At 40.2% G+C, this 27,584-nt stretch overlaps 1 protein-coding gene and 1 long non-coding RNA gene across 3 annotated transcripts in view; one reads left to right on the top strand and one right to left on the bottom strand.

Moving 5' to 3' along the window:
- LOC114653416 (lethal(3)malignant brain tumor-like protein 4) overlaps window positions 1-27,584 on the bottom strand; it is a 527,140-nt gene that overhangs the window by 372,493 nt on the left and 127,063 nt on the right. Inside the window, exon 4 of one of the 2 annotated variants that reach the window (XM_028803732.2) lies at window positions 10,746-10,872. The exons of the other annotated variant lie outside the window; for it this stretch is intronic. Within the exon in view, the coding sequence (XP_028659565.1) occupies window positions 10,746-10,763 (18 nt within the window). The 5' untranslated portion in view covers window positions 10,764-10,872. The remainder of the gene's footprint in view (window positions 1-10,745; window positions 10,873-27,584) is intronic. 2 annotated transcript variants of the gene reach the window in all.
- LOC127528415 (uncharacterized) overlaps window positions 1-27,584 on the top strand; it is a 189,296-nt gene that overhangs the window by 79,662 nt on the left and 82,050 nt on the right. The window lies entirely within an intron of this gene.

Raw genomic sequence — 27,584 nt, 5'->3', positions numbered from 1 at the left:
GAGCAATAAAGGATCTTGCCGATCGCGCAAACCCCTCTCTATATGAAATTCTCTTCTTATAATTTGCGTACCGATATCAATTGGTTGCTCATTCATGAACGGCGAAGTCATGACTAAATGAATTCCACGCACGGACACTGATTAAGTGTGTGAGCTAATCCTTGTTTACATAGAACAAACCTGCTCTGAGCAGGTTTGAGGATTAGGATGTGTTGCTATGACAACAAATCCAGCAAGAGTTTCGAAAAACCGACAAATCCAGGATCACACCAAAATCATCAACAATTACATCCGGCTAAACGAGTAATCCACTTACGAAAAATACCCCCCAGCACATCTTGGCTTGGTTGTACATTTACTTATTTGGCTGACACCTTTATCCAGGATGACTTGCAACATTTATGATACAATTGGATACATTTCTTTTGGTTTTCCAATTAGAGCAGAGGCAGGTCAAGTGACTTGCTTATGGTCACACAGTGTCAGTAGTAGGATTTGAACCCACTGCCTACTAAAGTGACACATTTTACACATTAGAATGAGCTTTATAGAATTTTAGTCTGAATTAAACACTAAAACTAAAAGGAAGGTGCTTAATGAAATTAGAAGATATGTATTGTACAGCCCGTTCATACATGCTGAATCCAGAAATCATTTAGTCACAAAAAATCATTGCATTTCTCAAAAAGACCATGACTTAACTGCAGAACTTTAAACTGTGATTTTGTATTTCTTCAACCAAACAGTTAAACCAAATGTACTGTACCTGCGAGCAAGCTCTTTTAACACTAGAATTAGAGCCTACGAAAAAATCCGGTCCACCATAAATCCGTTTGCACCTCTCACTCAGCATCTTTTGTCCTGTAAATGTGCAGATTAAGACAAGCAGCAAGCAGCCTGCTACTCCATCCCCCACTGCCGCAGAATGTGCACAAACTTCTCACAGCTCATGCCTTGATTGATTATCTGGGAGTGAAGTGCTGGAGTTTTAGAATGGAAATAATAGATCGGTATTTAGAACACATGCATTTCGTGTGTGTTCCGTTTCTATAATAATCTGTGTAAACACATTATTAAAACAGAAACGTTTGTCATATTTTAGTAGTAAATGACAAACTGTTGGCATAAACTATATAATGTGTGAAGCCTAAAGTCCAAAGATCAAATAAACACTTTCACAAATGGTTCAAGGACGATACAACAGCTTCCGTGGCATAGCGGTAAGATTTGCTGACTTGTAATCAAGAGTCCCCGGTTCGATCCCGTCTGCCTCCTGTATTTGCCGTTTTCAGTAGTGAGCTGCTCTTATTGTTAATATTATACAGTACACACATATATTTGGTTTGCGTCTGTAACAGATGGTGAACATTTATAGGACTTGTAAAAGTTACCTTTTTTTTCAGTTTTATTCTCTCAGTCACGATCGTGATACACACTACCACCCCCTAGGGATCTGACACTGTTAGTTTTTGTTTGAAACTGGGAGTAACTGTAGATGTGAGTGGTGTTTTGAGGCAATGGAACTAGACATTCTCTGATCTGGAGGGACAAAAGCTGACATACAAACGCTGGTGAATCTGCCTTCTTCATAAATCTCACCGTCACTTGATTTTTTTTTCATAGGTATATATGATATTTGGAATTACTCATTTCGGAAAACATTGTGGCACGGATGCAACATTATTCATATTATTCATATTCATTCACATAACACTGCGTGTTATTTTCCCCAATTTTGCCAGTCCCCACATATTGCTGTTTCTTTTGTACTCCAGGACATGCAGAGGCAACAATAGTACCGAGAGGTCAGTTCAGCGCTATATGCAATCATCACAAATGTTAACAGTTCAAAAACTTCCTACATTTACGACGTGTCTACCTGTTGCAATGCGCACACTTCTCTCTATGCTTTGGTTCCTATTAAAATGAAAGGGCACCTAACACTGACTCAGTTTACTTTCCTGGGGAAAGCGGCTGTCTTGGAACAGAAGCTTGTCGATGTTGCATCCTCCTTTTCTTTTTCAATCGCCTTTTTTGTAAGATGTGACAACCAAGTTCCTCTGCAAAGTGAGCCATGAACACTTTTCTTTTCTCAGTGGCCTCCTCCGTGCATGCCTTGCACAGTACATGTGTGTTGATCGCTGCCAGGACATGCTTGTTATAGCACAAGCAACTGACCACCTGCATTTTCCTGCGCGCACTGTCCAGCTCACGCCTTCTGGTGCACGATGTCAACGCAGCACGGAGAAAAAAAGAAAGAGACAAATACTGTATATGGGACATTGGGTATAAATTTATTGTACTTGTAAAAGTTTGATTTTTTCAGTTTTATTCTCTGAATCACGATCACGCTGTACCCCCACCTCCACCCCGCCCCTCCTGATCTGACTCCAAGTAACAGCTCCAGCATAAATTCACACCCGATCTGATGCTGTTCATTTTCAAATAATATTGCATTAGTGCGATGATGTTTTCTGGTTGGTACTATTCAGGTCATAAAATGATTTCTTCAAAATGTCACATATATTGTCTCTCTTTCAGGTGTGTAATAGAAACCACAGTATAGAGAGAAGTGTGCGCATTGCAACAGGTACACACATCATAAATGTAGGAAGGATGGGTCCTTGCATGTGTTTGAACTGTTAACATTTAAATGTGATGATTGCATATAGCGCTGAACTGACCTCACGGTACTATTTTTGCCTCTGCATGTCCTGGAGTACAAAAGAAACAGCAACATGTGGGGACTGGCAAGATCGGGGAAAAAAAACACGTGGTGTTATGCGAATGAATATGAATAATATGAATAATGTTGCATCCGTGCCACAATGTTTTCCGAAATGTACTATACATGTCATAAAATTAATAATTCTAAATCTAGAATAATAAAAGGCAAAGCCCTGACTGACTGACTGACTGACTGACTCACTCACTGACTGACTCATCACTAATTCTCCAACTTCCCGTGTAGGTGGAAGGCTGAAATTTGGCAGGCTCATTCCTTACAGCTTACTTACAAAAGTTAGGCAGGTTTCATTTCGAAATTCAAAGCGTAATGGTCATAACTGGAACATATTTTTTGTCCATACACTGTAATGGAGGAGGCGGAGTCACGTATCGCGTCATCACGCCTCCTACGTAATCACGTGAACTAAAAACAACGAAGAGATTTACAGCACGAGTCACACGCGGGAACGAAGGTAAATGACGTCAATTTTTGACTGTCTTTTAATACTGTGTAAGCATACATATTAACACATGTGCAATTAAACGTGTGCATTTACGGGGTGATTTCTCAGGCTTAAAAGCTCACCTTTTATCAAACGCGGGAACAAAGGTAACTGACGTTGTTCACTGTCTTTTAATACTGTGTAACCATACATATTAACACATGTGCAATTAAACGTGTGCATTTACGGGGTGATTTCTCAGGCTTAAAAGCTCACCTTTTATCAAACGCGGGAACAAAGGTAACTGACGTTGTTCACTGTCTTTTAATACTGTGTAACCATACATATTAACACATGTCCAATTAAACGTGTGCATTTACGGGGTGATTTCTCAGGCTTAAAAGCTCGCCTTTTACTAAAAAGGTAAATGCAAAACTATTTTCAATCAGTTTATTGAAACGCTCCCGTTAAGGATTGCAATAACATATTCGCGAGATAAAAGAACGAAGTAGGGGGAAATGGAGGAAGACCCGCAAACAGCGAAGAGCAAAAAATTAATTAAACAATTGAGAACGGAGCGAGTTAAGCATACAAGCATGTTCATAAGGGAAACAAAGCACGGTGTAAAACGTAAGTTTAAATTAAGTTTATAGAAACGCTCCCGCTGCGGATTGCAATAACATATTCGCGAGATAAAAGTTTAATGAGAAGACACGACGTATAAACGAACCACACGCCGTGGCGCAACGTTAGGGGCAACAGTTTCAACCATTCTATGATCTGCTTCTCGCAACTGAAAGACGGCACATGGCGGATGTTAGCCGACTTGCTGACCGCAACGTTAGGGGCTTCAAATATGGCGCTGACGCCACATCTCAGTGCCAACACTTTGCAGACTGTACTTAAAAGACACGCCCTCCTCACTGGACAGTTAAAAACACCAATCAAACTAACGATGACATCAAGTATTACCCAATCAAAAGTAGGAAAGGAGGCATCTTCATAAAATGCGTGTGGGATGATTTGCATGAGACGCTGCTTTAAAAAAAAAATTATAAAAAAAATACGGGATAAATCCGGTCCAGTATTGATTCAAAACGGGATGTGCAATTTTTATTGTCAAACGCGGCACGATTCCGTATTTTAAAGGACGGGTGGCGACCCTACAGTGCCAGGTAACCACCCATACAATCAGATTGTGATTCAGACTAGGAATGCAATGAATGTAATTACCCCGATCTACATACAAGGCGAAAGTCTTGCAACATTCAAAGATGATGGTTTGGGATAAGTACACCATACAACATAAAAGAGCTTATGAAGCCTTGAACCGAAAAAAGCAACATCTCAGAGATCGTAAAAAAAAAATAGGAGGTAATGTCGTTTTACTCGCTGTAGATTTTAGTCAAACATTACCAGTTATTCCACGACGGAGACCAGCACATGAACTCAACGCGTGTTTAAAATCCATGCTTCTCCCACGCTCGGTTATATGTAGCGTGTTCTCGGGTAGGTGCACCAAAAAATTTATACATTTAAGCATGTAATGGGAAAACAAAAAATGAGGTATACCCGAAGGCACTGCAGTAGTACTTAATGTAACTTTACTTCTTAAATGTTAATGTTTTACTGTTTAATAATTTATACGCTTCTTATATGTTGTTCAAATTCTTTTATCAAAATACCAGTGACAGCGCAATGCACGATAACATGGAGTGAATACACCATACGCATCCGCCCACGGCTGCCCTGCTGTGCGCAGATACGAGTTGATTCTACAATAAAATAAAATAAAGATAAAAAGACTAAAACGATCATCACCCATAAAGCGGATAGTAGACGTGACGTACTATATGTGTACCACATTTCAAGTGTATAGGTGAAACGGTTTGCGAGCTACAGGTCATTTAAAATCCTGGACAGACACACAAATTGCCACGGTAGCAAATTACAGAAGAAGATTTTACTGTTTAATAATTTATATTTATATGAAATGTGCTTCTTATATATTACTTCATATTCTCATATGATAATGATGTTAATGTTTATATTGATTTCTGTGTTATTAAAACTGCATGTATGTGTGTATATGTATATATATATATATATATATATATATATATATATATATATATACTAGCAAAATACCCGCGCTTCGCAGCGGAGAAGTAGTGTGTTAAAGAGGTTATGAAAAAAAAAGGAAACATTTTAAAAATAACGTAACATGATTGTCAATGAAAGCCCGTTTCAGTCAGTAAGTCTTATGTGTGTGTTTATGTATGTGTGTATATATATGTAGATGTGTATATGTAGATATGTATATATATGTATATGTATATAAATGTTTATGTGTGTGTGTATATTATATATATATATATATATATATATATATATATATATATATATATATATAAAAGACAGCAACAGTTATAACAATGACAACACAATTACATTGACAATCATGTTACGTTATTTTTCAAATGTTTCCTTTTTTTTTCATAACCTCTTTAACACACTACTTCTCCGCTGCGAAGCGCGGGTATTTTGCTAGTATCATATATACCTATGTCTGTTTTTTTTTTTGACCTCATAGACCATAAGGTACATACTAATTCAACGTGAGCAGGAACACTCAATAAAACTGAATTAAAAAAAATCAAGTGACAGTGAGATATACGAAGAAGGCAGATTCACCAGTGTTTGTGTGTCAGCTTTTATCCCTCCAGATCAGAGAATGTCCAGTTCCATTGCCTCAAAACACCACTCACATCTACAGTTATTCCCAGTTTCAAATAAAAACTAACAGCGTCAGATCCCTAGGGCAGTAGTATGTATCGCAATCGTAACTGAGAGAATAAAAGTGAAAAGAAAAAAAAAAAACGGTAACTTTCACAAGTCCTATAAACGTACACCGTCTGTTACAGACGCAAACCAAATACATGTGTGTACTGTATAATATTAACAATAAGAGCAGCTCACTACTGAAAACGGCAAATACAGGAAGCAGACAGGATCGAACCGGGGACTCTTGATTGCTGATTAAGTCAGCAAATCTTACCGCTACGCCATGGAAGCTGTTGTATCGTCCTTGAACCATTTGTGAAAGTGTTTATTTGATCTTTGGACTTTAGGCTTCACACATTATATAGTTTATGCCAACAGTTTGTCATTTACTACTAAAATATGACAAACATTTCTGTTTTAATAATGTGTTTACACAGATTATTATAGAAACGGAACACACACGAAATGCATGTCTTCCAAATACCGATCTATTATTTCCATTCTAAAACTCCAGCACTTCACTCCCAGATAATCAATCAAGGCATGAGCTGTGAGAAGTTTGTGCACATTCTGCGGCAGTGGGGGATGGAGTAGCAGGCTGCTTGCTGCTTGTCTTAATCTGCACATTTACAGGACAAAAGACGCTGAGGGAGAGGTGCAAACGGATTTAAGGTGGACCGGATCTAAGAGTTTTTTCGTAGGCTCTGGTAATTCTATTGTTAAAGTAAGCCTTTCATGTTTACAGCACAGAGTTAGCAAGGATTAATGTCGTGTATATTTAGGGATGTCCAGCAATGGATCATTAATTCATCAAAGAGCACTTTTTTTATATATCTTACAGAGACAGCATAAATGCCTGATATTTATTTCCACAAAAAGTATTTCCTGAATTAAAAAAATGTTATTATTAATAATTTAGTCAGCTATGGGGACCTACGGGTTTGCACTTATGATTACTTTGTGAAGTGTTTATACTCATTGTGAAAGTCTCAGCATAAAACACAGACTGACTGACATGACCAATAAAGAACTTCTCTAGTATTAAGGACTGTTAGGGCAATGGTTAAATTGTATACGCAGTGGAAATATACTGTTAACTTAAAAATAAACATGGCTTAAAACAAATACTAAAAACTTCAAACATGATGATGTTATTGCCATATGAATTAATAAATGCCAAACGTTTGACATACTTTAATTTAAACAAGCTCTTTAAAACTGTTTTTATAACAGCACACTTACAAAACCAGATTTTGTCAGAAAATCACTTCGTCATATTTGTGACATTTGCTGTGAGATGACATCAGTGTAAGGACAAGTCAAATTAATTGAAAGTTTAAATGTTTTAATTTTCTAAACTTCTCCCTCCTTTTTCAGATTTGTCACAACTTTGGCTACAATTTTAATAAAATGAATTATTAGTGAATCAGACTTGTCAATTTAAGATTATTATGGCAGAATTCCAATAAAACATAATTACTCATAACTGGAGGCTAAGTTGTATTCTCTCCAAAACTTCACCGGGTTTTCCTAATGCTTAAAAACTTTACCAGCTTAGAACCACAAATGACTGTGGTGTTTCAAAATACCAACTTATTTTTATTTTTTTTTTCAAAATATATAGAGCAGCTCACTTTGTCAACAGACTCTCAAAGTAAGCATAAATTGTGCATTTTTTAAATTTCTGAATCAATTTAATAAATTAATAAAAGTGTTAATAATAAAAGCTTGTTTGCCTTTAAAATGCAGCAGGGTGTTTATACTTTTTAAGGTGTAACTGCGATTGCAACAGCTCTCTATCTCCCTTTGCACATATATAGGTTGTTAATGAAACAATAATTGTCTTTCAAAAAGGGAATACATTCCTGAGCTATATCAGTACCAGTGTAAATGCTTAGTGTAACCTTTTGTAAAGCAAATGTAAACTAACTTTTCTCTTATATGTTTGTTTTAACATTTGAAACTGGCTTTGGGATCCTGTCAAGTCACAAGCTTATTTGTATCATCCCCTTTGCTTTACCACATGCAATCTTCTCTTTTTAATAAAATGATTATGCTGCTAATCTCATCAGTTGGACTGTTTTATAGCTGTTGCAAAGACAAGTGTTGGGGATGTAAGTAGAAATATTTAAAATATTTTTGTGCCATAAAAACAATAGCTTGCTCTACATTGACAGAATTGTTTATGGGCCAAGTCTCAGATCTCAAACTACCACACTAAATAATACATCCACCAATGCTGGTATATCACTCTCTATGTAAGTCGCACTTGGATGAACTAGACGAATTTTGCTACTGTCATGTGGGAACATATCAGAAATCAGCTGCAACCCAATTTGGGCCTTGATCCACAGTTTAAGAAACCCAGCTCTATAATTATTTCAGGACACAACTTTCAATCACTCTTTCACATACAAAGCCATAAGTTGTTTAGCACTCAAGCCCCCCCACCCCCGTATTTACTGTATATACCGTATACTGTATTTGTAATTACTGTATAGCATACGTGGTTCAGAAGTGAAAATACTCAATTAGAATAAACTGAATTGCACAAATGACACAACATTATAGTACAAACTCCATGACATTAGTAGGCAAAGTGTTGACGATACCACAAAAGGTGTAACATCCAGTTCTGTTACTGTTATGAATGTACTGACATTTTAAATGTATTCTGAAAAGATCATAATTTTATTATAGAAATGAAGACATCCTAGCTATGTTTTTATTATTAGGAATCTTTGAGCAAGCTTAGTTTCATACTGAAAACCTTCCTATTAGAATTTCAAATTTATTATGTTTTGAGTATTCCCTCAGTGCCTTTTTGCTTTGTACAGGCTCTGTCATTTTGTGCATAGGTTGCTATGTGGCTGCTAGGGACACAGACCCTGGAGGTCATGCTCTATTGTATCATAGCTTCCGATTAGGTAATTCCAATGATCAACATTGAGGTTACCTTACAGAATGATTTTGCTGTGTCTTTCTCAAATCTTTTTTATTAACCCTGCTTTGATCCTACTAATACAAGTTTGTCTCCTCCTTTAGTTTAGTCACTAGGTTGGATTCATCTCCCAGTATTGACCTGATAGTTTGTTTCAGCTTTCTTTTCCTGCTCCTTATTGATTTTGTTCAGCTTCTCCATATTCAGAGCAGTTATTAATTTTCAAACATAGCCTTTTGGCTTACCCTTCAACAGTATTCTGTTGAGGTTTAATTCCTTGTAATAAGGTCCTTCATCTTTCCAAATGCTGTGTCATACTATAAATATCAAATTCATCTGTCCAAATTCTGAGTCATACTATAAATACCAAATAAATTCACATGAACATTTTAGTAGCTGCCATAGTGGAGCACTGATCTTGAAGGAGCTGGACACAAGCACTTGCAAGCCCTGTACCCTCATCTTGAATTGTGATATCAATAAACACCATGGGGGTGTATACAGGTCTGAATCACATTCCTTATTCAAGGAGTCATATCAGTGAGCCACAACATTATGGTCATTTTCCTGTTTGGTGTTTTGAAAGTTTATAATCTGTGACTATATTTCTAGCTAGGTTTCCTTACATTTAGTCCTTTTTCTGCCAAAACTCAAACTGAGTTTAAGTACAGTACTTGTTTAAATCTGCTGCATGCTTCTCTGGCCAATGTTTAGCCATGTAGCAAATGACACAGCCAGTAAATTATTGTAAAAAAAATAGTTAAATTTCCAGGAGGAGGAACAGAAAATATCTAAACTAAATAGTGGTCTACTCAGTCACCTGAGCTTCACTTAACTAACTCTTTATGGCATGTGGTATAGTATGAGATGTTCACAAGAGGAAATTGCCATGGTCTAATGTGTAGATGTTCCAAGAAGCAACCACTTAAACATGAGACCATATTCCCACATAACACTTGTTGTCACTTGTACAGTCCATGTTTTAACAAATTTAGGCTGCTGCAGTACCTACAGGGAAAGCAAGGGTCCATAATTTATGTGCACTACAAAAATAAAAATTGTATACAACTTAATCAGGATTTTAGGTCAAACCCATGCATAAATAAGCAGTATTAAAATTCAACAGAACAAGTGGCCTTCACAAGTGTATGAGTGTTCACAGCTGACATAAGAGATCCTGAATATTCTGTAAGCATAAATGAAGTTTCAATGCAGGCACTTTATTCACAATTATTAAAGATTTTTATCAGAATTACTGAAATGTGTAAATAAATCTCTAAGTAATTTAATTTACACTGTGTAATTCTGAACAAGTTACTTATTCTACCTGTGCTCCAACTGCATAAACTACTGTATCTGTAAACAACTGTAGTTTGTCCTGAACTTAAAAGTCACCTTGGATAAAGGCACTCCTCAAATGTAAGATAAAAGATAAAAACTAAAAAAAAAGTAAACTGTAACTGTAAAGACAATCTTAATTAATACTAAATATGGACATTTTATTTTGTGTTAGATGATGGAATTACTTTTTAATACAAGCCAAACTCAACCTCTCTATTTCCATTGACCTTATAAAAACTAATTTGATTGCAAAGACAAAACCATCATAATTTTAATATTTTGCAGGTGTTCTATTATTTACAACAATAAATACTGTTATTTTACCTATTAATTGTGTCTTTTGCAGAATAAAGTTAAGTTTAAAAGGTTAAATAGTCAAACAGCAATTTTGCTTATTACATTTAATTATATGCTTACTTTGTAAAATATCCGCCATAAATCAAATTGCATTTTCTACTGACTCAAGTAAAAATTGATGCCAGCTGGATTATTAGAAGAATGATACTCACTGTTATCTGTCTTTGCATGGAAGTTGACAAATCTCAGAAAGATAAATTGCCGAGTAGGAAAAATAATGGAACCTCATGCAGTAACTAAACCATACATTCTTAATGTTTTGCATCTTAGGAAAGTGACCTAGAAAAAACGATGTACAACAAATGTTTAACCTATCACTCTAAAGAAGTTTTTACAACTATTAACATGTTATGTACAGTATGTAATAAGAAAATGAATAGATAATACCTAACTGCAAATATATTTTACATATTGGATCAAAATGTATATAGTACTTTTGTGCTACAGTTTGTCATCTGCATTAAAATCCTTCATCTCTGTGAGGCGGCAGAGAAGCGTACTAAACTCGGTTAAGGAAATGTATTGCAATAAAAACCAAAAACTACTGAACACCTTAGAGATTGACATGATGTATTGTGAAAGAATCTGCTTTTTATGATGATTTCCAATTTACCATTAGATTAATTTAATGACTTTTTTTGTTAAATCCATGTACAATTCAGAAGTGCTTGCAGAAACATAATTCTGGGTTACCCAGTGTGATATAGTATGTTCGAATTTTGTTTTCTTTTCCAAATTAAAAACACAATATTTTTGCAAATACAAAAAAATAACATAATTTGCAAATTCACTTCATCCAAAATAGGGTTGCTGGTAACAAAGCCTACCTCAGATGTATGAGGAGCAACGCAAGAAATAGCTCATCAATTATTAGCAAGTCTAGGTATCTCATGTCTGCAATGAAGCAATGAAACACATCTAAGATGCCGATTGTCCCAAATATTATAGTGCCCTGAAATGGCAGGACCATGCAGAAAAACTGCCGTAATTTTTACATGGTTGTGACCAAAATGTATGCAAATACCTTTAAAGTCTGCCATATGCACTTTAATTACTTCTGAATTGTTGGATTTGTAATGTTAAACTGTGGAGCAGAGGGTTAAGTGAAGGAAAAATGTGTTGTCGTTCCAAACATTATGGAATGCACATATAAATACTCAGTGAGATTCTTGCCACATTCCAGTGCTACTGTCCTTTAAGCTCTAATATGAATCTGAACATGCCACTTAGTGATGAATAAATGATCAACTGTACAAACAGCAAACATAGGTGCAAGGGAATTATTTGGATATATATCATTCGTTTTCAGTTCTATGCTAATGACGCTCAACATCACAAACCTAACTCTATTTATTCCTTAATTAACTACTTCAGTAATGCAAAACAGTGAATGGATAAATCTAGATATCTTTAAATCCAGATTTTGCAGAAGATCTGGTGTATTAGTGAGTGGCAGTGTGACAGATTTATTTACATACTTAACATTAATTCATGTCCATATACATTTAATTTCACCAGTTTACAATTCTCATGGATAGCATATGAAGTTCCAGTCAATGTTTACAGTATACAATTTGGGAATCTAAGGGTGGCACTACTGAACTGTAGTACCAATGTGAATTTCCCCTGGGGATTAATAAAGGATCTACCTATCTTTCTACAGTGCATCCGGAAAGTATTCGCATTGCGTCACTTTTCCACATTTTGTTGTGTTACAGCCTTATTCCAAAATGGATTAAACTCATTTTTTTCCTCAGAATTCTACACACAACACCCCATAATGACAATGTGAAAAAAGTTTACTTGAAGTTTTTGCAAATTTATTAAAAATAAAAAAACTGAGAAATCCCATGTACAAAAGTATTCAAAGCCTTTGCTCAATACTTTGTCGATGCACCTTTGGCAGCAATTACATCCTCAAGTCTTTTTGAATATGATGACACAAGCTTGGCACACCTATCCTTGGCCAGTTTCGCCCATTCCTCTTTGCAGCACCTCTCAAGCTCCATCAGGTTGGATGGGAAGCGTCGGTGCACAGCCATTTTAAGATCGCTCCAGAGATGTTCAATCGGATTCAAGTCTGGGCTCTGGCTGGGCCACTCAAGGACATTCACAGAGTTGTCCTGAAGCCACTCCTTTGATATCTTGCCTGTGTGCTTAGGGTCGTTGTCCTGCTGAAAGATGAACCGTCGCCCCAGTCTGAGGTCAAGAGTGCTTTGGAGCAGGTTTTCATCCAAGATGTCTCTGTACATTGCTGCAGTCATCTTTCCCTTTATGCTGACTAGTCTCCCAGTCCCTGCCACTGAAAAACATCCCTACAGCATGATGCTGCCACCACCATGCTTCACTGTAGGGATGGTATTGGCCTGGTGATGAGCGGTGCCTGGTTTCCTCCAAACGTGACGCCTGGCATTCACACCAAAGAGTTCAATCTTTGTCTCATCAGACCAGAGAATTTTATTTCTCATGGTCTGAGAGTCCTTCAGGTGCCTTTTGGCAAACTCCAGGCGGGCTGCCATGTGCCTTTTACTAAGGAGTGGCTTCCGTCTGGCCACTCTACCATACAGGCCTGATTGGTGGATTGCTGCAGAGATGGTTGTCCTTCTGGAGGGTTCTCCTCTCTCCACAGAGGACCTCTGGAGCTCTGACAGAGTGACCATCGGGTTCTTGGTCACCTCTCTGACTAAGGCCCTTCTCCCCCGATCGCTCAGTTTAGATGGCCGGCCAGTTCTAGGAAGAGTCCTGGTGGTTTTGAACTTCTTCCACTTACGGATGATGGAGGCCACAGTGCTCATTGGGACCTTCAAAGCAGCAGAAATTTTTCTGTAACCTTCCCCAGATATGTGCCTCGAGACAATCCTGTCTCGGAGGTCTACAGACAATTCCTTTGACTTCATGCTTGGTTTGTGCTCTGACATGAACTGTCAACTGTGGGACCTTATATAGACAGGTGTGTGCCTTTCCAAATCATGTCCAATCAACTGAATTTTTCCACAGATGGACTACAATTAAGCTGCAGAAACATCTTAAGGATGATCAGGGGAAGCAGGATGCACCTGAGCTCAATTTTGAGCTTCATGGCAAAGGCTGTGAATACTTATGTACATGTGCTTTCTCAATTTTTTTATTTTTAATAAATTTGCAAAAACCTCAAGTAAACTTTTTTCATGTTGTCATTATGGGGTGTTGTGTGTAGAATTCTGAGGAATAAAATGAATTTAATCCATTTTGGAATAAGGCTGTAACATAACAAAATGTGGAAAAAGTGATGCGCTGTGAATACTTTCCAGATGCACTGTATCTATCTATCAATGTGGAGGGAAGCCTGACTAGATTTAGCATTTTGTAATAACCAGGATATAATTCAGGCTGTATAGGTGAATGAAATGCTTTGGTCATGTGACCATATTTTATATAGCTCTCAGTGTTCTGGAAGAACATAAATGCAAAGACTGAACTGTGTGGGATATGGCCGCCCTGTCACCCCGGCCAACACCCCCAGGCCGCCAGTTGGAGCTCTCCCTGCAGCATGGAAGTGCCCCGAATACCAGCAGGGAATCATGGACGATGGAGTTTTCCTTTACAGCCCTGCTGGATACCACAGGGGCCAACAGATGATGCTGCAGGGAGGCCCAGAAAGTTGTTTGTGCCCTATAACCTGGAAGTATGTCATAGGCAAGGCGACAAAGGAAATGACGTGCTTCCGGGATGAAGAAAAGGGTTTTTTTATCTGACCCGGAAGTGATAAGGAATCACATGGGCTGTAGGGTTGGAACCACTTCCGGGTCAGGGAATAGAAAAGGACGATGGGAAATCCCAGACGCTGAGCTGAGCTGGGTGGAAGGGTGGCAACGTGTCTGGGAGTGGAGGATTGATTGTTTATTTGTGATTATCGATTTATATTGGAGTATTGTGGAGTGGTGGTGCTTGGTGCACACTATTATTATAATAAATAATCATTATTTGGACTTTCATCCAGTGTATCTGACGTCTGGTCTGAGGGTTCAAGGGGTCACGGGGACCTTTAAACTGTCACAACTGTTATGCTTAACTTTGGCAGAGCAAATTTGATCAGATGCAGCAAAGTCTAACAGGGATAAACTGGAACAAGCTTTTAAGTGTAAAAACAGTTAAGGAGCAGTGGGACAGGTTTAAAAACATTTTAAATATAATATAATATAATATAATATAATATAATATAATATAATATAATCCTCTTTAATAAAATCCCTTTGTGCGTCCATGTGTCCGTGTGTGTGTCTTCTGGTGTAGTGCGCATGTGCGGGGCACGGTGCAATGCTTCAAAGGCCGCCTGACGCGTCACACAAGTCAGAGAGGGCGAGACCTATAAAATATCGCGCAGCCGATCCAATCGGATTTCGGTAAATGAGGTAAGACCTAAAACATAACGCACGAAAAATCCAATCGGGTACTGAGACGCGGAGACCAGCTTCCCCAAAGAGGTGGGATTAGTGTTTGTTGTTCACTCTGAGGATGTCAGATTTGCGATTAACAAACTTGGCCCGGTAAAGTGTAAAGTGTTTTCCTAAATATACGAATTTTCATGATATTACAATAGGATGACTTTTAAAAGTAGATTTATTTTCGTGCACATAAAATCCGTTGCTAGGGAAATGCCATACATACAATAATCAGCTACACGCCAGCAAAGATTAAAATACTTGCTGGAGAGATGTATTACTGTGAGAGAAAATTAAAGGCTCACAACAAAGTGATGCATATTACAGCCACATACAAGCCAGTATTACTGTAACAGAAAATAGACGGTCCTTTGCCATTTAATATAGACTGTTCCTATTAATGTTTATGCACTACTATTCCAGCGCCTGTTATTGTAACGGGCTTAATGTCTAGTATAACATAATATTGTGGGGAACAGCCCAGACACAGACAGGCAGACACCGATGGTTCCACAGCCAACACACGTTTATTCATATTAACACCAATAAACAGCACACAACTCAGTGCCCCAGCACCAATCACCCACAAGTCCAGGCCTTTCCAATGCCTCTCTCTCTATTCTGGTCCGTCTCCACTCCTCTCCTCCGAGCTCCGTCCTCTTCCACCCGACTCCAGCCACTGAATGGAAGGAGGCGGCCCCTTTTAAACCCACCCGGACGTGCTCCAGGTGCCTCCCAATGAGCAACTGCCGGAACCCCCTGGTGTGGCGGAAGTGCCGGCTGTGCACCCGGAAGCACTCCAGGTGTCCCTGGTCTTCTTCCCCCCCAGGGCTCAACAGGCATCTGGGCGCCCCCTGGCGGTGACCACGGGCCTCTATAGGGTTGAGCTACTAAGCACTGTTCCCGTGGTCCCCAAAGCCACCAGAGCGGTCGCCCCTTCGTGGTCTGGAGGAGGCGTAATCTCTCCTCCGGTCCTTCTGGGCGTCCCGGCTGGGTACCACCCCCAACCGTTTGCCACAATATATTTTATATATATATATATATATATATATATATATATATATATATATACATACACACACACACACACACACACACACATATATATATATATATATATTGTGATATTTGCCCGGAGTCAGAGACCACATCTTTATCAAACTGCTTTTATTTTCTTCTCCACAACAACACAACTCGTACAACTCACACAGTGCCTCTAGCCCCAGTCTCCCTTCTCCTGGGCCTTCTCTCTCCTTGTCCCTGGGCCACCTGTCCTCTCTCTCCAGGAGCTTCGTCCTGCTCCCGACTCCAGCTCAATGACAGGAGGGAGGCAGCCCCATTTATCCTCACCCGGATGAGCTCCAGGTGCCCTACCTGACGTCACGTCCTGGTGTGGCGGAAGCGTCAGGAGAGCACCCGGAAGCACTCCGGGTGACCCTGGAAGGATCATCCATGGGTGTGGCGGAAGTAAATATGTCCCGGGCTCCATGAGGCTCGGGGCGCCCCCTGGCGGTGACCTCCCTGCTCCTCTTCCGTGGGCCTCTTCTACTCCAGGGCGGTTGCCCTCTCATGACCCGGAGGAAAAATACGCCATGACCCAGTCCTTTCAAGCGTCCCGGCCGGGTCTGACCCCCAGCCATGTATGACAATATATACTGTATATATATATTATATATGTGTGTGTGTGTATGTGTGTATATATATATATATATATATATATATATATATATATATATATATATATACTAGCCATGTGCGCCCAACTACATTGCGCGTGTTAAAGTTGTCTGTGAAGGGCTCCCTGTTTAAACACGGCTGCCAGTCGTGAACTGGGCCCTTCGTCGCACAGCATTATGATTTTTTACAAGGGAAACAAAATTACAAAAGAAAACCCTTGGACACTGATTCGATAGGAACGGCCTACTCGGAATCACTGTCTGAATAGTAATTATGTGGTGGTGTAGGAGCATTTCTGCTTCTCTCCGTTCACAGTCCGTCTCGTTTTCACGACGCTGTCGTTTCCTCTCGCAATCTCTTCTCAACCTTTCTCCAATCTCGCAGGTTGCTTTTTGGCAATATGAAGAGTAAGGCAATATACACGGAGCAATGGTTATAAAAGGGGGACACATAGGTATCCAGGCTCTTTAAAGCAAAAATAGGGATCACTTCACTGACATGTCAGCAAGCCACGGTACAACTGTGAGATGCGCAGCACTCGCCGGCTACAACGTAACAATAATAATTTCCAGAACGTGCTGTTACGTTGTCATTCATTTTACCCACTGTCTTTCTTTCATTCATATGTTACGTAGGCTCGTACCTTTTATCTTCGGCAATCTCATTCTCTAACCAAGCCTCAGGAGCTAACCAGCGTAACACTGTCCACCACCCCTTTCGTTATTCCGGCACATTGTTGACATCCGTGAGTAACAACAACGTACTAAACTGGAAGGTGGTCTACGCATGCGTGGAATTCGCGGACAAACAAAGATCAAGATCCAAATGAAGATTATATATAAAGATTAGTTAATTTAAAGCACAACAATTTGTTTAGTTTGAATGTCTGTGTTTTGAGGTGTGACTGGAGTACTACAGTGTTCAGTAGTATAAGCCTGTAGGAGATTCTTAATGCAATGCCTATGTTTTAGCTGTCTCTCTACTGCCATCTAGTGCTTCTTCTTCTAATTCATTTGCGGACAAAGATCAAGATCCAAATGAAGATTATATATAGATAGATATATATATATAGATAGATATACATAGATATATATATATATATATATATATATATATATATATATATATATATATATATATATATATATATATATATATATATATATATATATATATATATACACACACACACACACACACACACACACACACACACACACACACACACACACACACTATATATATATATATATTATATATATCCATCCATCCATCCATCCTCTTCCGCTTATCCGAGGTCGGGTCGGAGGGGCAGCAGCTTGAGCAGAGATGCCCAGACTTCCCTCTCCCCGGCCAATTCTTCTAGCTCTTCCGGGAGAATCCCGTGGTGTTCCCAGGCCAGCCGGGAGACATAGTCCCTCCAGCGTGTCCTGGGTCTTCCCCGGGGCCTCCTCCCGGTTTGACGTGCCCAGAACACATCACCAGGGAGGCGTCCAGGAGGCATCCTGATGAGATGCCTGAGCCACGTCATCTGACACCTCTCGATGCGGAGGAGCAGCGGCTCTACTCTGAGCCCCTCCCGGATGACTGAGCTTCTCATCCTATCATTAAGGGAGAGCCCAGAAACCCTGCAGAGAAAACTCATTTCAGCCACTTATATTCGCAATCTCGTTCTTTTGGTCACTACCCATAGCTCATGACCATAGGTGAGGGTAGGAACATAGATCGACTGGTAAATTGAGAGCTTTGCCTTATGGCTCAGCTCCTTTTTCACCACGACAGACCGATGCCGCACAGATCCGCCTGTCGATCTCACGCTCCATTCTTCCCTCACTCGTGAACAAGACCCCGAGATACTTGAACTCATCCACTTGGGACAGGATCTCGCTCCCAACCCTGAGAGGGCACTCCACCCTTTTCCGGCTGAGGACCATGGTCTCGGATTTGGAGGTGCTGATTCCCATCCCAGCAGCTTCACACTCAGCTGCAAACCGATCCAGAGAGAGCTGAAGATCACGGCCTGATGAAGCAAACAGGACAACATCATCTGCAAAAAGCAGTGACCCAATCCTGAGTCCACCAAGCCAGACCCCCTCAACACCCTGGCTGCGCCTAGAAATTCTGTCCATAAAAGTTATGAACAGAAACGGTGACAAAGGGCAGCCCTGGAGGAGTCCAACTCTCACTGGAAACGGGTTCGACTTACTGCCGGCAATGCGGACCAAGCTCCGACACCGATCGTACAGGGACCGAACAGCTCTTATCAGGGGGTCTGGTACCCCATACTCTCGGAGCACCCACCACAGGATTCCCCGAGGGACACGGTCAAACGCCTTTTCCAAGTCCACAAAACACATGTAGACTGGTTGGGTGAACTCCCATGCACCCTCCAGGACCCTGCTAAGGGTGTAGAGCTGGTCCACTGTTCCGCGACCAGGACGAAAACCACACTGTTCCTCCTGAATCCGAAGTTCGAATATCCGACGGACCCTCCTCTCCAGAACCCCCAAATAGACTTTTCCAGGGTGGCTGAGGAGTGTGATCCTTCTGTAGTTGGAACAAACCCTCCGGTCCCCCTTCTTAAAGAGGGGGACCACCACCCCCGTCTGCCAATCCAGAGGCACTGTCCCTGATGTCCATGCGATGTTGCAGAGACGTGTCAACCAAGACAGCCCTACAACATCCAGAGCCTTGAGGAACTCCAGGCGTATCTCATCCACCCCCGGGGCCCTGCCACCAAGGAGTTTTTTGACCACCTTGGTGACCTCAGTCCCAGAGATGGGGGAGCCCACCTCCGAGTCCCCAGGCTCTGCTTCCTCATTGGAAGGCATGTTAATGGGATTGAGGAGGTCTTCGAAGTACTCCCCCCACCGACCCACAACGTCCCGAGTCGAGGTCAGCAGCGCACCATCCCCACCATACACAGTGTTGACACTGCACAGCTTCCCCCTCCTGAGATGCCGGATGGTGGACCAGAATCTCCTCGAAGCCGTCTGAAAGTCATTCTCCATGGCCTCCCCAAACTCCTCCCATGCCCGAGTTTTTGCCTCAGCTGCCTCCAGAGTCCCAAAGGACAAAAGGGACCGGTAGGACTCCTTCTTCAGCTTGACAGCATCCCTCACCGCCGGTGTCCACCAACGGGTTCGGGGATTGCCGCCACGACAGGCACCAACTACCTTACGGCCACAGCTCCGGTCAGCCGCCTCAACAATGGAGGCACGGAACATGGCCCATTCGGACTCAATGTCCACCACCTCCCTCGGGACATGGTTGAAGTTCTGCCGGAGGTGGAAGTTGAAGCTACTTCTGACAGGGGGCTCTGCCAGACGTTCCCAGCAGACCCTCACAACATGTTTGGGTCTACCAGGCCTAACCGGCATCCTCCCCCACCATCGGAGCCAACTCACCACCAGGTGGTGATCAGTTGACAGCTCCGCCACTCTCTTCACCCGAGTGTCCAAGACATGTGGCCGCAAGTCCGACAACACAACCACAAAGTCGATCATCGAACTGAGGCCTAGGGTGTCCTGGTGCCAAGTGCATATATGAACACCCCTATGCTTGAACATGGTGTTCGTTATGGGCAATCCGTGACGAGCACAGAAGTCCAATAACAAAACACCACTCGGGTTCAGATCGGAGGGGGGGGGGGGGGGGCATTCCTCCCAATCACGCCCTTCCAGGTCTCACTGTCATTGCCCACGTGAGCATTGAAGTCTCCCAGCAGTACGAGGGAGCCCCCAGAAGGTATGCCCTCCAGCACCCCCTCCAGGGACTCCAAAACTGCTGTTCGGTGCATACACACAAACAACAGTTAGGACCCGTCCCCCCACCCGAAGGCAGAGGGAGGATACCCTCTCGTCCACGGGGTAAACCCCAATGTATAGGCTCCAAGTCGGGGGGCAATAACTATGCCCACACCCGCTCGGCGCCTCTCACCGGGGGCAACTCCAGAATGGTAGAGAGTCCAGCCCCTCTCAAGGAGATTGGTTCCAGAGTCCAAGCTGTGCGTCGAGGTGATTATATATATAATGTGTGTATATATGTATGTATATATATATATATATATATATATATATATATATATATATATATATATATATATATATATATATATATATACACACACACACACACACACACACACTGCATCCGGAAAGTATTCACAGCACATCACTTTTTCCATATTTTGTTATGTTACAGCCTTATTCCAAAATGGATTAAATTCATTTTTTTCCTCAGAATTCTACACACAACACCCTATAATGACAACGTGAAAAAAGTATACTTGAGGTTTTTGCAAATTTATTAAAAATAAAAAAAATTGAGAAAGCACATATACATAAGTATTCACAGCCTTTGCCATGAAGCTCAAAATTGAGCTCAGGTGCATCCTGTTTCCCCTGATCGTCCTTGAGATGTTTCTGTAGCTTAATTTGAGTCCACCTGTGGTAAACTCAGTTGATTGGACATGATTTGGAAAGGCACACACCTGTCTATATAAGGTCCCACAGTTGACAGTTCATGTCAGAGCACAAACCAAGCATGAAGTCAAAGGAATTGTCTGTAGACCTCCGAGACAGGATTGTCTCGAGGCACAAATCTGGGGAAGGTTACAGAAAAATATTTGCTGCTTTGAAGGTCCCAATGAGCACAGTGGCCTCCATCATCCGTAAGTGGAAGAAGTTTGAAACCACCAGGACTCTTCCTAGAGCTGGCCAGCCATCTAAACTGAGTGATCGGGGGAGAAGGGTCTTAGTTAGACAGCTCCAGAGGTCCTCTGTGAAGAGAGGAGAACCTTCCAGAAGGACAACCATCTCTGCAGCAATCCACCAATCAGGCCTGTATGGTAGAGTGGCCAGACGGAAGCCACTCCTTAGTAAAAGGCACATGGCAGCCCGCCTGGAGCTTGCCAAAAGGCACCTGAAGGACTCTCAGACCATGAGAAATAAAATTCTCTGGTCTGATGAGACAAAGATTGAACTCTTTGGTGTGAATGCCAGGCGTCACGTTTGGAGGAAACCTGGCACCATCCCTACAGTGAAGCATGGTGGTGGCAGAATCATGCTGTGGGGATGTTTTTCAGCGGCAGGGACTGGGAGACTAGTCAGGATAAAGGGAAAGATGACTGCAGCAATGTACAGAGACATCCTGGATGAAAACCTGCTCTAGAGCGCTCTTGATCTCAGACTGGGGCGACAGTTCATCTTTCAGCAGGACAACGACCCTAAGCACACAGCCAAGAAATCAAAGGAGTGGCTTCAGGACAACTCTGTGAATGTCCTTGAGTGGCCCAGCCAGAGCCCAGACTTGAATCCGATTGAACATCTCTGGAGAGATCTTAAAATGGCTGTGCACCGACGCTTCCCATCCAACCTGATGGAGCTTGAGAGGTGCTGCAAAGAGGAATGGGCGAAACTGGCCAAGGATAGGTGTGCCAAGCTTGTGTCATCATATTCAAAAAGACTTGAGGCTGTAATTGCTGCCAAAGGTGCATCGACAAAGTATTGAGCAAAGGCTATGAATACTTATGCACATGTGATTTCTCAGTTTTATTTTTAATAAAATTTACAAAAACCTCAAGTAAACTTTTTTCACATTGTCATTATGTGGTGTTGTGTGTAGAATTCTGAGGAAAAAAATGAATTTAATCCATTTTGGAATAAGGCTGTAACATAACAAAATGTGGAAGTGATGCGCTGTGAATACTTTCCGGATGCACTGTATGTATGTATATTTTATATATATATATATATATATATATATATATATATATACACACACACAGTATATAGTGGTACCTTGAGATACGAGCCGTCACTAGGTCGATTTTTTGCCTCGAGTTACGAGCCAAAATTCGAAATATGAGCCATCAAAGAACTTGTTGCCTCATGTTTCTGAGGAACTGACGATGGAGGAGTTGACAGAACTACAGACGCGGCAACATAAGGAGGTTCTGCAGGAGATCGGTATCGCGGAGGAGGCAGAGGCAGAGGAGGTTACCTCATAAAGTGAGATAAAGAAAGTGTTTGCAATGTGGGAAAAAGTTTCGAACTTTAAAGAAAAGCAACACCCTGCAAAAGTTGCAACTGATCGTGCAGCAGCGCTATTTAATGACACTTGCCTAACGCTCGACTTTATTGAAAAGAAACATCCTGAAAAAATTGCAACTGATTGTGCAGTGGCTCTGTTTAATGACACTTGCCTAACGCTTGACTTTATTGAAAAGAAACCCTGAAAAAATTGCAACTGATCGTGTAGCAGCACTATTTAATGACACATGCCTAAGGCTTGACTTTATTGAAAAGAAACCCTGAAAAAATTGCAACTGATCGTTCAGTGGCGCTATTTAATGACACTTGCCTAACTAATTTCAGAAACATTCTAAAGTGTAGGACTAAACAAAGCTCCTTGGATAGGTTTCTATTGAAACGCCTTGAGAATGAAAGTGAGGAAAGCGTGGCAAAAAAGAAAAAAAACTAGTGAAGACGAAAATTAAGTTAAGCAAAAGTGAAAGCAAAAATATTACAATACGCTAATTGGCTTCGCCAACATCTGTTTATTTCTTGAGATTCTCTTTTATGTATTCGGTTTTATTTTGTTTATATACAATATTTGTTCATTATAAATACATTTTTCTTATGTTGAAAACATTTAACAAAAAATTTGGGTGGTTTTTGGGGGGCTGGCACGAATTAATCTCATTTCAATTAATTTCAATGGGGAAAATTGATTTGAGATATGAGCATTTTGACTTACGAGCTCGGTCACGGAACAAATTAAACTTGTATCTCAAGGTACCACTGTATGTATATTATATTATTATATATATATATATATATATATATATATATATATATATATTGTGGAGACTGGCCCAGACACAGACAGGCAGACACACTCATGTCACCCAACACACGTTTATTTACACTACTATTTACAATTATTGTGCCACAAACCCCAATCTTCCCCAAAGTCCAGGCCAACCACTCTGCCTCTTCGGACTGCCTCCTTCTCTCTTTCTAACACCTTGTCCTGCTTCCACCCGACTCCAGCCTCGAATGAAGGGAGGTGGCCCCTTTTATCCGTACTCGGTTGTGTTCCAGGTGTGCACCGGCAATCCCGTGGACACGCCCCAGTGTGGTGGAAATGCCGGCTGTCCTCAAAAATAACCGGAAATAAATAAATAACCTAAAAACAGCAAAATTCTGGTTATTTTTGGGTCCCCCCTCGTATATATTATACATACATATACACACACACACACACACAGTGGAACCTCAGTTTGCGAGTAACTTGGTTTACAAGTGTTTTGCAAGACGAGCTACAATTTTTAATAAATTTTGACTTGATAAACGAGCGAGGTCTTGCAATATGAGTAGTATGTATACGCTTTGTCTGCTGAGCGTCATGTGATCACAACTGAGCTGATGGTTCTTCTCTCTCTCTCTCACTGCAGGATTGTAGGCAATCGTCTCCTATTCTCCATCTGAGTCAGCATGCCTCACTCATATAGTCAACATCCATACGAGCGTATACTGTTTACTACAGCATTGTGACTGTGTGTTTGTGTGTGTGCTGTGACGTGACAGTCCCTGTCATGCTCCCCAAAACACGAGGCTGAGTCTCAGTACTTTTAGCTTTATTCGGCTTGAAACAGCAACAGCGCGGTTATTTATTGTAGCGGGATCTGCCAGTCTCCTATACACAGACACAGCAGTCAGGCAGGGCTGTAATACTATGCCCTGCGCATTTATAATGTTCCTTGCATCACCACTTGACTGCAGGCGCTTATAGCATGTCCACAATCTTTTCAGATTCGCTTTTACGGCGAACTGCTACAGCGCTGGGAGCCTGCGATTGCTTTGGGATGCTCTTCCGCGTGTTGTCCCATTGGGTGGAATCCCACAAGAGTTTAGAAACTCACTCACACCAGCCATGATTCTTTTCAAAGGTAAAGTGCAGGTTAATTTGTTTTATGTATTTTTACTTTACATTTTGTATTAATCATTTTTATATGAATAGTTTTGGGTTGTGGAACGAATCATCTGAGTTTCCATTATTTCTTATGGGGAAATTCACTTTGATATACGAGTGCTTTGGACTGCGAGCACGTTTCCGGAACGAATTATGCTCGCAAACCGAGGTTCCACTGTATATATACATGTGTGTGTGTGTGTGTGTGTGTGTATATATATATATATATATATATATATATATATATATATATATATATATATATATATATATATATATATGTATATTCCACCATAAAGAATGTTAGATTGGTATTTTAGAACTAATGGTGTTGTTCTTCTGCATAAATCACTCGCAAAGTGAGGCTTATGGCTGTTTAAAAAGCCTAAACCAGAATAGAGAAACTCAACTTATAGTCAAAAGAATACCTACTCCAAAAATAAAATACTTTCTTTTGTTTTTTGTTGATGTTTTAATTGCTATAAATAAAGAGTTTAATCTTTCATTCTCAAAGAAAAGTACAGAAAGTCTTACTTTTACATTTCAAAATGAAACATGCAAACTGGCAAGCCAACAGCACCTGTGGCTGGATAATGACACTTCTCAGGCATCATTTACCCATAATGCTAAAGTATTATGTTTATAACTGTGAATAATGCTGAAAATAATACCAAATAGCACTCACACCAGCAAGTTGTTAAAAATGTGATCTTTGGAATACTCATTCCTAGCTTTAATATTTCCTTACACCTTATTTTGTTCATAGATAGATAGAACAAACTTTACTTGGGAAAAATTTGGCTTTTTACAGAAGATCCTTAAGTAAAAAAAAATATTTAACTAGGTAGATAAACAAACATATACACACACATACACTATGGTCTGAACACTCACCAGAATAACTAAATAGCAAAAAAAATAAATAAAAAGAAAGAAAAGTTTTGGCTTGGCTGTCACAGTCACAGTGAGGTATTATGCAAGCATATTGCCATTGGTATAAAGAAGCCACACAGACACACATATTATATATACAGTATATAAATTTAAATTTAATATACATATATTAAAAGATGTGTTTCAGTATTGTTACGGAGAGGTCATTACAAAAAAAGATTTTAATTTTTATTTTTCCCTTTTACAAAACACTTTTGTTAATTGATTCCAATTATCAGGGTCCTTAGAAAATATTGTGTAATTTAGAGAAAAAGCATGAAAAAGGCTATTAGGGTCTGTAGGCAGCACTTTTGGTCTCCATGCAATTAAAGTACTTTAAAGGTTGAAAATGACACAAATACAAAAGGGAAAAAACAAACACAGTGACAATGTAATTATAATGTTAGCTATTAATTTCTGCAACTTTTGTTTTTATTTATGACTCAATACATGGGAAACTAGAACTATGTTTACAGGTATTTGTTTGAACTAACAGGACCAGTTTAATAAGATGTACTATGACATTTGTCTTGCAGACATCACAAGAGGATTTCTGAAGCAATAATTTAGTGTGCACAAGTCAGGTACACCAATGGTTTGATTTTTTGTTTGTAACTCCAAAGTGAAAACATAAAATGTACCCATCTTCAAGCACAATAATGTCCCACATTTTGTGACTAAATATCTTTATTCCACTTACTATTCATTAACATTCCAGAAAAGGCTTCCATTTCACACATTTATTTCACAACCTAACATAATTATTCAACTAAACAATTATTAGACCATACTTTAGTCTATTTAGCAGTGTGAAGATCTCAAAGATAATTACTAAGAAGTCCTTTATAATGTCATCAAGGTCACCTCTAATTTGGTTTATGTTTTAAAACGGAATAAATAATTAAACTGATAATTACATTTAAAAACCAAACTCAAAATCAGTGAAAAATTAACTACACTGGAAACAGGCTGCCATTTTTACCTGACGTGCCTTACTGATGTTCACCTTTCAGTTGGGATGATGCATCTTAAAAAGGTAAAATAAAATCTGCTTACTAAAAACAGTACTTAGCAAAAACATGTTGTAGTTTGCAAGTTAAAGAAGTAAACAAACACAGAAATGCTTAAAACAAAATGCAAAATTAAAAATTCTGATGATGTAAGGATTTAATTGCTATCCACTAACTATTAAGTTAAAGGTAAATTGTCATACGAAAACAGAATGGGGCAGATTGGACAATATCTGCATGCCATGTGTTGTAATTAGAGCATAAAAAGATCTTTACTTTTAAATATTATCAGAGCAATACCAAATCTAAATTCAAAAATGATGACCAAAAACAGGAATGAAATTAAGTTGCATAAATAAGTAGGGAGCACAATCTGTATCTAAGGTTTAGAAGTTTCCAATTAAAGGGTGATCAAAAATTGACCTTTCTTTTAATTTAGGGTCCAAAATCTTCTACAATATCCACTATGTCTTCAATCAGTTTATCTTTTGATGATATACAGTAAGATGGATGTAAATTATAATTTCAAATGTAATGACCAGTTCAGTACACTAATATAACTTTGTCACAGATGACTGGGGTCATTGCCTGGCCGGGATGCCTGGAGGGACCGGAAAGGGACTGTAACAGCTTCCGGGGCACAAGGGGGCAGCCGCCCTGGATAAAAAGAGGACCATGGGAAAGGGACAAAGAGGTTTTGACCTTTTGGGAACCGTGGCCACCGTTAGGGGGTGCTTTAAGCCTCATGGGACCTGGGGAACTGTCACTTCCACCACACCAGGCAAGATGGCGGATGAACCTGCCAGGGACGCACGGAGTGCTTCCGAGGCAAAGGGCCACCTGTAGCACATCCGGGCAGGAATAAAAGGAACCGCCTCCTAACAGTCGGGGAGCCAGAGTCAGGAGTGGGAGTTGGATGAAGCTCCCAGGGGGAGAGTAGAGGCAGCTAAGGACATTGTGAAGTCTGGAATTG

The sequence above is a fragment of the Erpetoichthys calabaricus genome, chromosome 6, assembly GCF_900747795.2.
Source record: "Erpetoichthys calabaricus chromosome 6, fErpCal1.3, whole genome shotgun sequence".
Classification (NCBI taxonomy): domain Eukaryota; kingdom Metazoa; phylum Chordata; class Cladistia; order Polypteriformes; family Polypteridae; genus Erpetoichthys; species Erpetoichthys calabaricus.
Note: the sequence above shows the minus strand (reverse complement) of the source record. Positions and strands in the feature narration are given on the sequence as shown.